General features: G+C 45.6%; 1 protein-coding gene across 6 annotated transcripts in view; it reads right to left on the minus strand.

Annotated features, from left to right (window-relative positions):
- Positions 1-11,232, minus strand: part of LOC129853033 (protein RUFY3-like) — an 80,238-nt gene extending 69,006 nt beyond the window's left edge. For 3 of the 6 annotated variants that reach the window (XM_055918673.1, XM_055918676.1, XM_055918670.1), the window contains exon 1: positions 10,728-11,232. In XM_055918673.1, coding sequence (XP_055774648.1) covers positions 10,728-11,004 — 277 coding nt within the window. In that variant the 5' untranslated portion in view covers positions 11,005-11,232. Of the gene's footprint in view, positions 1-204; positions 229-2,772; positions 3,358-10,727 lie in introns of those variants that run through there. The other 3 variants (XM_055918672.1, XM_055918674.1, XM_055918675.1) reach the window with 3 other exon arrangements.
- Positions 11,233-11,769: the final 537 nt, after the last annotated feature.

The raw sequence follows: 11,769 nt of genomic DNA on the forward strand, positions 1-11,769 counted from the left end.
CAGGTTTGGGAGGATGATGGTGCAGGTTTGGGAGGATGATGGTGCAGGTTTGGGAGGATGATGGTGCAGGTTTGGGAGGATGAAGGTTTGGGAGGATGAAGGTGCAGGTTTGGGAGGATGATGGTGCAGGTTTGGGAGGATGATGGTTTGGGAGGATGAAGGTTTGGGAGGATGGAGGTTTGGGAGGATGAGGGGGTACTTCACCAAATCTATGAAATCCTCCTGAGTCTTCGTTTGCGATGGAAAAGAAAGAGAAGAGGGATACTGTCGTCATGCATACTAATACCATGGTAACCAAAGTAACATCAAGGAAGGGTAAACAAGGACATAAGCCTCAATGTTAAGACTTCCTTGAACTAAAATAGCGCTACCTAGCCAAACGATTACCTTATAATTGTCTATGGGCTGAAAATAAATACACAATGACATGGTTTATTTTGCATCAATCAAGGTTGACAGGAATATTAGGCTACAATCATACAGGGCAGCTTCCTGCTTTACAAAAATCAACAAAAAAAATGGAATCCAAAATCTGCCAAGACTCGACTCAATTATCACACTACAGTTGTAAAAGGTAACGAAAGAAGATCATTCTTCTCATTTCTGTCTGCTAATAAGGCTGAACGTCAACAGAGTAGCACATTATTGAATATTAAATGAACGCTACAAATAAATTTAAATAAATTTAAAAGTTGCCAATTTGGGTTCAATCAATTAGCTTAATAGAAAGAGAAGAATATATTTGAACAAAATGTTCCCCAGAAAGCTTATCTTATGTTTCTAACTACGGAAACAATTTCAGTACAATCTGAGATGGTTGGTGTCATAACATGGACCCGTCTGATCAAGTAGATGTTGTATTTAGGCCAACATTGCAGTGAAAAGCTCCCAATGCAAAGACCAGCGAATGATAATGCATTTGGGTTTATAAATGTGAAAAAAAGTCAAGAAACCTGACAGCTTTCCACTCAGCCAGATATTTACAGTACCAGCCAAGAGACACACCTACTCATTCCAGGGTTTTTCTTTATTTTTACTATTTTCTACATTGTAGAATAATAGTGAAGACATCAAAACTATGAAATAACACATATGGAATCATATAGTAAGCAAAAAAGTGTTAAACAAATCAAAATATATTTGAGAAGAAAGATTTCTTCAACGTAGCCACCCTTGGCCTTGATGACAGCTTCGGACACTATTCAGGCTGGGTTTCTGCACTTTGAACTGGAACATACTGTCGTACACGTCGATCCAGAGCATCTCAAACAGTTGAAACCGGGATTCATCTGTGAACAGCAGTGCCAATGTGCCAACAGCAGTGCCAATGCGCCAACAGCAGTGCCAATGTGCCAACAGCAGTGCCAATGTGCCAACAGCAGTGCCAATGCGCCAGCAGATCCAGTGTGCCAATGGCCATCGAGGTGAGCATTTGCCCACTGGAGTCAGTTACGATGCTGAACTACAGTCAGGTCAAGACGACGAGCTTCCCTAGTACGGCTTCTGACACTTTGTGCAGACATTCTTCAGTTGTGCAAACCCACAGTGTCACCAGCTGTCCGCGTGGGTGTCTGGTCTCAGACAAACCCACAGTGTCACCAGCTGTCCGCGTGGGTGTCTGGTCTCAGACAAACCCACAGTGTCATCAGCTGTCCGCGTGGGTGTCTGGTCTCAGACAAACCCACAGTGTCATCAGCTGTCCGCGTGGGTGTCTGGTCTCAGACAAACCCACAGTGTCACCAGCTGTCTGGGTGGGTGGATGGTCTCAGACAAACCCACAGTGTCACCAGCTGTCCACGTGGGTGTCTGGTCTCAGACGATCCCGCAGGTGAAGAAACTGGATGTGCAGGTCCTGGGCTGGCGTGGTTGTGGGGCCGGTTGGCCATACAGCCACATTCTCTAAAACGACAGCGCACAATTGGCCCAGCGTCGTCCAGGTTTGGACGTCATCGTAAATAAGAATTTGTTCTTAACTGACTTGCCTAGTTAAAGAAAGATTAAATAAAATAAATAAACAGCTCTGGTGGACATTTCTGTAGTCAGCATGCCAATTGCACACTCCCTCAAAACTTCAGACATCTGTGAAATTGTGTTGTGTCAAAACTGCACATTTTAGAGTGGCCTTTTATTGTCCCCAGCACAAGGTGCACCTGTGTAACGATCATGCTGTTTAATCAGATTCTTGATACCACACCTGTCAGGTGGATGGATTATCTTGGCAAAGGAGAAATGCTCACTAACAGGGATGTAAAACACATTTGTGCACAAAATTTGAGAGAAATAAGCTTTTTGTGCGTCTGGAACATTTCTGGGATATTTTATTCAGCTCATGTAACTTTACATGTTACGTTTATATTTTTATTCAGTATAAAGTTAATATTTCAACTATTCTATGGTGTTGTCTGATTTGTCTAGTCATTACTCCTTTTGTTTGTAGAGGAAAAGTAGAATGTGGACTGTTCTAGCATCTTCAAAGTGTGCCGTGGCGTAGTGCCACAGCTAAACGACTGCGTCGAAAACACTGGCCTGCGCCGTTACTGTATGGAGGCAGGATGGGAGAGAGGATATCCTGAGTGTCTACATCACAGCCCTCCTCCCTGCTAGACACTCTTGTAATCATTGAGTTAAAATCAGTGGGTTACCAAGCGCTGAGAACCAATGATGTAACTACATTACCACAGCATCCTCCTGAACAGGGCTCCAATCCACCCACCCCCCCCCCCCGACGCTCCCCATCCTCCTAGACTAGGTCAGCCTCGGCCCTATCTGTACCTTCGTGGGCTGGCTCTGGGTCTGGGGTGAGGGAGATGTCGTTCAGCTCCCTGAGACAGAGCCATTCTCCGTCCACCGACACGCGGAAGTTACACAGGTAGATGGTCTCCCGGGCGGCCTGCGTGATCTTGTCGCTGGTGGGAGTCGGGGCGTCGGTCTGGGCCATCAGCTCTGCCATGATGACTCAGCGAATAGGAGGGCTGAGAGACGAATGGAAACGGCGCAGCTCTCTTCAGAAAGGCAACGCAAAAGCCCGTCTCTATGTGCTGAAAACAAAAGAGAGAAAAGAGGAGACTGGATGGATGCTGGGTTTGTTATTCCTCCCCCTTCACGCTCTCCTCCCTTTACAGATGAGTAAGGGAAAAAACCACCGTGTATCTGTCTCAACAAAGGCTGCAGCCCTGCCCTCTCCTCTGTCTATTGCAGCGCGGTGCGGTCTGGGTACTGGGATAACCACGCTCTCCTCTGATGGGCTCTGCCTCTCCTCTCGCTCGGCTAGCTCAGAGTAGGCTGTGAGCAGGCAGTGAGTCGCTGCTCCTATGACAGACACCAAGATGGCTGCCTGATAAAGAGCTTGCTGGGTAACAGATCAGCCTCACGTGACCAGATGGTGCATGCGTTAAAAAAAAATGTTGCTTTGTTGCAGGGAGGGAGAGCTTCATCTTTCTTTCTGGCATCAGCCGGATTTCCTGGTTGGGAAGGAATACTAATCAAAACACTGAACTGAGAACCACCACTTAACAGGCACTACAACTCCCCTGTAGTAAAGCACTGAACATTAACTATTTATTCAATCAGCCTACAACAGCTAATGTTTTTAGGACAAGGATTGAAACATTGGTATCTCTTGGTAATTTGTTCAGTAAAATAAGTTGTTCTCAATGTCGTACCTAGTTAAATAAAAAATAACACGTGCATTGTTGTACACAGCAGGAAAATTAAGTAATAATAGTAATAATTGAGTAATAATACTATAATAATAATGACAATAATGAACCCAGATCTGCGAGTCACAAAACAATTACCCTGCTGAGTAAAAGCCTAGGCATTAAGCTCATTTAGAGCATTTCTAGTTCTTTATTATACCTCGTAGTCCTGCCACACCATTCAGTTCTTTATTTTACCTCATAGTGCTGCCACACCATTCAGTTCTTTATTTTACCTCATAGTGCTGCCACACCATTCAGTTCTTTATTTTACCTCATAGTGCTGCCACACCATTCAGTTCTTTATTTTACCTCAGTGCTGCCACACCATTCAGTTCTTTATTTTACCTCATAGTGCTGCCACACCATTCAGTTCTTTATTTTACCTCATAATGCTGCCACACCATTCAGTTCTTTATTTTACCTCATAGTGCTGCCACACCATTCAGTTCTTTATTTTACCTCATAGTGCTGCCATACCATTCAGTTCTATATTTTATATAATACAGGGATGCATTGCTGAGGGACCAAAAAGGTGACACTTTTTTTTGTTGCACTGAGTGCTGAAGAGAGATGGTTGTCCTTCTGGAAGGTTCTCCCATCTCCACAGAGGAACTTTAGAGCTCGGTCAGACCATCCAGCTACATTCTAGCCTGTACCAAAACAACCAAACCAAAACTACACCACCGGTCAAAAGGTTTAGAACACCTCATTACTTTTTTCTACATTGTTGAATAATAGTGAAGACATCAAAACTATGAAATAACACATATGGAATCATGTAGTAACCAAAAAAGTGTAGATTCTTTCCCTTGATGACAGCTTTGCAAACTCTTGGCATTCTCTCCACCAGCTTCATGAGGAATAGTTTTCCAACAGTCTTGAAGGAGTTCCCACATATGCTGAGCACTTGTTAGCTGCTTTTCCTTCAGTCCACGGTCCAACTCATCCCAAACCATCTCAATTCAAATCAAATGTTATTGGTCACATACACGTGTTGAGCAGATGTTATTGCCGGTGTAGCGAAATGCTTGTGTTTCTAGCTCCAACAGTGCAGTAGTATCTAACAAGTAATATCTAACAATTTCACAACAATACACACAATATAAAGTAAAGGGTACTAAAATATTTCTGCAGCATTGAAGGTCCCCAAGAATACAGCGGCCTCCATCATTCTTAAATGAATGTTTGGAACCACCAAGATTCTTCCTAGAGCTGGTTGCCAGGCCAAACTGAGCAACCGAGTCACTCTGACAGAGCTCCAGAGTTCCTCTGTGGGTATGGGAGAACCTTCCAGAAGGACAACCATCTCTGCAACACCAATCAGGCCTTTATGGTAGAGTGGCCAGATGGAAGCCACTCCTCAGTGAAAAAGGCCCAACAGCCCACTTGTAGTTTACCTAAAGGATTCAAACCATGAGAAACAAGATTGAACTCTTTGGCCTGATTGCCAAGTGTTACGTCTGGAGGAAACCTGGCAACATCCCAACGGTGAAGCATGGTGGTGGCAGCATCATGCTGTGGGGATGTTTTTCAGCGGCAAGGACTGGGAGACTAGTCAGGATCGAGGGAAAGATTAATGGAAAAAAGTACAGAGATCCTTGATGAAAACCTGCTCAAGACTGCTCAGGACCTCACGACCCTAAAAACACAGCCAAGACAACGCAGAACTGGCTTCAGGACAAGTCTCTGAATGTCCTTGAGTGGCCCAGCCAGAGCCCGGACTTGAACCTGATCGAACATCTCTGGAGAGACCTGAAAATAGCTGCGCAGCGAAGCTCCCCATCCAACCTGACAGAGCTTGAGAGGATCTGCAGAGAAGAATGGGAGAAACTCCCCAAATACAGGTGTGCCAAGCTTGTAGCGTCATACCCAAGAAGAATCAAGGCTTTAATCACTGCCAAAGGTGTGTCAACAAAGTACTAAGTAAAGGGTCTGAATACTTATGTAAATTTAATATTTCCGTTTAAAAAAAAATAATATAAATGATCAAAAATGTCTAAAAACCTGTTTTTGCTTTGTCATTATGGGGTAGTGTGTGTAGAACGATTAGGGGGGGAAACAAAATGTAATCAATTTTAGAATAAGGCTGTAACGTAACAAAATGTGGAAAAAGTCAAGGGGTCTGAATACTTTCGAATCTACACTGGACAAAAATATAAACACAGCATGTAAAGCACAGGTGTCAAACTCATTCCACGGGGGGCCGAGTGTCTGCGGGTTTTCGCTCCTCCCTTGTACTTGATTGATGAATTAACATCACTAATTAGTTAGGAACTCCCCACACCTGGTTGTCTAGGGCTTTATTGAAAGGAAAAACCAAAAACCTGCAGACACTAGGCCCTCCGTGGAATGAGTTTGACACCCCTGATGTAAAGTGTTGGTCCCATGTTTCAATTTTTTTGAGAAATTTGTTAACATCCCTGTTAGTGAGCTTTTCTCCTTTGCCAAGATAATCCATCCACCTGATAGGTGTGGCATTTCAAGAAGCTGATTAAACAGCATGATCATTACACGGGTGCAACTTGTGCTGGGGACAATAAAAGGGAGGTAAAATGTGCAGTTTTGTCACAACACAATGCCACAGATGTCTCAAGTTGCGGGAGTGTGCAATTGGCATGCTGACTGCAGGAACATTTGCCAGAGAATTGAATGTTAATTGCTCTACCATAAGCCACCTCCAACGTCAAGTAAAGAATTTGGCAGAACGTCCAAAAGCCTCACAACCACAGAAGCACGTGTAACCACGCCAGCCCAGGACCTCCACATCCAGCTTCTTCACCTGCGAGATTGTCTGAGACCAGCCACCCAGACAGCTGACGAAAATGTGGGCTTGCACAACCAAATCATTTCTGCACAAACTGTCAGAAACCGTCTCAGGGAAGCTCATCCGCGTGCTCGTTGTCCTCACCAGGGTCTTGACCTGACTGCAGTTTGGCGACGTAACCGACTTCAGTGGGCAAATGCTCACCGTCGATGGTCACTGGCACTCTTTACGGATGAAGGCTCATTCTGACATGACCCTCCAGCATGACAATACCACCAGCCATACTGCTCGTTCTGTGCGTGATTTCCTGCAAGACCGGAATGTCAGTGTTCTGCAATGGCCAGCGAAGAGCCCGGATCTCAATCCCATTGAGCACGTTTGGGACCTGTTGGATCAGAGGGTGAGGGCTAGGGCCATTCTCCCCAGAAATGTCCGGGAACTTGCACGTGCCTTGGTGGAAGAGTGTGGTAACATCTCACAGCAAGAACTGGCAAATCTTGTGCAGTCCATGAGGAGGAGATACACTGCAGTACTTAATGCAGCTGGTGGCCACACCAGATACTTATTGTTACTTTTGATTTTGACTCCCCCTTTGTTCAGACACACATTATTCAATTTCTGTTAGTCACATGTCTGTGGAACTTGTTCAGTTTATGTCTCAGTTGTTGAATCTTGTAATGTTCATTCAAATATTTACACATGTTAAGTTTGCTGAAAACAAACACAGTTGAAAGTGAAAGGACCTGTCTTTTTTTGCTGAGTTTACATGTTATTCAATAATTTCATCCAAACTGGTCAAGAGCGCCTGCGTGGCCAGGCGCTAATATACATTATTTTTGACGCATGACGCGCTGCAAGTCCCGCCTCTTCCATCTCATTGGTTTTCAGGAGAATATACCCACATGGGTGATTGAAAGATGAACTAACCCGTCCTCCCGGGTGGCGCAGTGGTCTAGGGCACTGGCAACGGCCCTCTGGCAACGGCCCTCTGGCAACGGCCCTCTGGCAACGGCCCTCTGGCAACGGCCCTCTGGCAACGGCCCTCTGGCAACGGCCCTCTGGCAACGGCCCTCTGGCAACGGCCCTCTGGCAACGGCCCTCTGGCAACGGCCCTCTGGCAACGGCCCTCTGGCAACGGCCCTCTGGCAACGGCCCTCTGGCAACGGCCCTCTGGCAACGGCCCACTGGCAACGGCCCACTGGCACACCCGCCAGTCATGCACACAGGGGACGGATTCTCATTCATTACCAAAAATGTGCTTCAACTGAGCAATAACTCACTAGCAATTATTAGCAAAACGTGGTCCTCTTCGATCTCAAAAACGCCTCTGAGGCTGAAATCGGATCAGCCATTCAGGAATGGAGCTCACCTACTCTGTAAATATTATCCATGACATGTATTGTTCCTTTACATTATACACATAAGGTATGCAAACAACCAGCATAGACAACAAGCTAGCGACCATGACTACCTAGCTAACCAGCTACATCGAGCATCAAAACACCAACTGCTGACGTGGTGACACAGAATTAGCTGACCAGAGGTGTTCATCAATCACCTGACTCTAGGTAACCTAGCCGTCTGCAGACTCTAGGTAACCTAGCCGTCTGCAGACTCTAGGTAACCTAGCCGTCTGCAGACTCTAGGTAACCTAGCCGTCTGCAGACTCTAGGTAACCTAGCCCTCTGCAGACTCTAGGTAACCTAGCCCTCTGCAGACTCTAGGTAACCTAGCCCTCTGCAGACTCTAGGTAACCTAGCCCTCTGCAGACTCTAGGTAACCTAGCCCTCTGCAGACTCTAGGTAACCTAGCCCTCTGCAGACTCTAGGTAACCATAGCCCTCTGCAGACTCTAGGTAACCATAGCCCTCTGCAGACTCTAGGTAACCTAGCCCTCTGCAGACTCTAGGTAACCTAGCCCTCTGCAGACTCTAGGTAACCTAGCCCTCTGCAGACTCTAGGTAACCTAGCCCTCTGCAGACTCTAGGTAACCTAGCCCTCTGCAGACTCTAGGTAACCTAGCCCTCTGCAGACTCTAGGTAACCTAGCCCTCTGCAGACTCTAGGTAACCTAGCCCTCTGCAGACTCTAGGTAACCTAGCCCTCTGCAGACTCTAGGTAACCTAGCCCTCTGCAGACTCTAGGTAACCTAGCCCTCTGCAGACTCTAGGTAACCTAGCCCTCTGCAGACTCTAGGTAACCTAGCCCTCTGCAGACTCTAGGTAACCTAGCCCTCTGCAGACTCTAGGTAACCTAGCCCTCTGCAGACTCTAGGTAACCTAGCCCTCTGCAGACTCTAGGTAACCTAGCCCTCTGCAGACTCTAGGTAACCTAGCCCTCTGCAGACTCTAGGTAACCTAGCCCTCTGCAGACTCTAGGTAACCTAGCCCTCTGCAGACTCTAGGTAACCTAGCCCTCTGCAGACTCTAGGTAACCTAGCCCTCTGCAGACTCTAGGTAACCTAGCCCTCTGCAGACTCTAGGTAACCTAGCCATGTACAGACTCTAGGTAACCTAGCCATCTACAGACTCTAGGTAACCTAGCCATGTACAGACTCTAGGTAACCTAGCCATCTACAGACTCTAGGTAACCTAGCCATGTACAGACTCTAGGTAACCTAGCCATCTACAGACTCTAGGTAACCTAGCCATCTACAGACTCTAGGTAACCTAGCCATCTACAGACTCTAGGTAACCTAGCCATCTACAGACTCTAGGTAACCTAGCCATCTACAGACTCTAGGTAACCTAGCCATCTGTAGACTCTAGGTAACCTAGCCATCTACAGACTCTAGGTAACCTAGCCATCTGTAGACTCTAGGTAACCTAGCCATCTACAGACTCTAGGTAACCTAGCCATCTGCAGACTCTAGGTAACCTAGCCATCTGCAGACTCTAGGTAACCTAGCCATCTGCAGACTCTAGGTAACCTAGCCATCTGCAGACTCTAGGTAACCTAGCCATCTGCAGACTCTAGGTAACCTAGCCATCTGCAGACTCTAGGTAACCTAGCCATCTGCAGACTCTAGGTAACCTAGCCATCTGCAGACTCTAGGTAACCTAGCCATCTGCAGACTCTAGGTAACCTAGCCATCTGCAGACTCTAGGTAACCTAGCCATCTGCAGACTCTAGGTAACCTAGCCATCTGCAGACTCTAGGTAACCTAGCCATCTGCAGACTCTAGGTAACCTAGCCATCTGCAGACTCTAGGTAACCTAGCCATCTGCAGACTCTAGGTAACCTAGCCATCTGCAGACTCTAGGTAACCTAGCCATCTGCAGACTCTAGGTAACCTAGCCATCTGCAGACTCTAGGTAACCTAGCCATCTGCAGACTCTAGGTAACCTAGCCATCTGCAGACTCTAGGTAACCTAGCCATCTGCAGACTCTAGGTAACCTAGCCATCTGCAGACTCTAGGTAACCTAGCCATCTGCAGACTCTAGGTAACCTAGCCATCTGCAGACTCTAGGTAACCTAGCCATCTGCAGACTCTAGGTAACCTAGCCCTCTGCAGACTCTAGGTAACCTAGCCATCTGCAGACTCTAGGTAACCTAGCCATCTGCAGACTCTAGGTAACCTAGCCATCTGCAGACTCTAGGTAACCTAGCCATCTACAGACTCTAGGTAACCTAGCCATCTACATACTCTAGGTAACCTAGCCATCTTCAGACTCTAGGTAACCTAGCCATCTTCAGACTCTAGGTAACCTAGCCATCTACAGACTCTAGGTAACCTAGCCATCTACAGACTCTAGGTAACCTAGCCATGTATAGACTCTAGGTAACCTAGCCATGTATAGACTCTAGGTAACCTAGCCATCTCCAGACTCTAGGTAACCTAGCCATCTATAGACTCTAGGTAACCTAGCCATCTGTAGACTCTAGGTAACCTAGACATCTACAGACTCTAGGTAACCTAGCCATCTATAGACTCTAGGTAACCTAGCCATGTATAGACTCTAGGTAACCTAGCCATCTACAGACTCTAGGTAACCTAGCCATCTACAGACTCTAGGTAACCTAGCCATCTACAGACTCTAGGTAACCTAGCCATCTACAGACTCTAGGTAACCTAGCCATCTACAGACTCTAGGTAACCTAGCCATGTATAGACTCTAGGTAACCTAGCCATCTATAGACTCTAGGTAACCTAGCCATCTCCAGACTCTAGGTAACCTAGCCATGTGTAGACTCTAGGTAACCTAGCCATCTACATACTCTATGGCCATCTATACCCAAATGATTAAATTTATTGAAACTCACTTTTCGTTTTATTGGACATTCTTTCGATATTGAACTCATATTGAACAGGAGTGGGAGATGACAGTCCAGTCTTTGCAAATCGGATGTTCGCTGAACTGAGCGCCTCTTTAAAATAGATGACCGACGTCGGAGAGAAAGACTCATCCGGAGTGCCAGCAACATGTCGGTTTTTAGCTTGAATATGTATTCTGTCCGAGTCCCCCGTGGCGTCCAAACTTTGTGAAAGTTGTGGATCCTGAAAAGGGTACGGTGATATTGACAGCCTCCCCTCGGCCATCTTCACTGCAAACTCATTTGACTCGTTTCCAAAAAGCAGTGCCAAAGCAATATAGTAGCAACCTATTAGCGCATGACGGATATACACTTAGTTCGTTCACTTCTTTCTTACACGAAAGATTTAATAGATAACTTATTTTCTGCAACTTCCTGTTTGTCTTTATAATTTTGCAGTCTACTCTCCACAAAATCCGTATCTGGAGAACTTCAGAGAATCGCAGTGCAGGCTATGACGTAGACAAAACGTGACGCATAACTGTCATAAAGAAACCTTCTCATTGCCAAAACATTTTACACCAACAAAATGCATTAAAACACAACGTTATTCGGGGTTATATGTGTTTATGTAATAAAAAATATATATTTTTAAAAAAGGAGGCCTGTATAATGCCGAGAATATATATATTTTACATATAGGAGCAGATCAGAGTACACAGTAGTTAGGATACTTATTTACGTAAGAACATGACTTATTATATAATTAAAGAAAAAAAATTGGCGTTATTCATCTTAAAATTTCAATACAATAACATTTGATGCAGCTGAGATTGTTTTTCATAGTTTGATATTTTAGCGCCCTCTGCTGACAAGCAGCGCACTATAGGCCTTCATGGATGCTTTTACACCATTAGTTTACACGGGCAGCCCAATTCTGATAATTTTTTTCACTAATTGGTCTTTTAACAATCAGATCAGGATTGAAAAAAAGCGCTGCTGTGAAAAGATCTTATGTGATTGATCGAAAGACTAATTAAAACATCAGAAT

This window comes from Salvelinus fontinalis, chromosome 4 (assembly GCF_029448725.1).
Source record: "Salvelinus fontinalis isolate EN_2023a chromosome 4, ASM2944872v1, whole genome shotgun sequence".
In the NCBI taxonomy this organism is placed as follows: Eukaryota; Metazoa; Chordata; class Actinopteri; order Salmoniformes; family Salmonidae; genus Salvelinus; species Salvelinus fontinalis.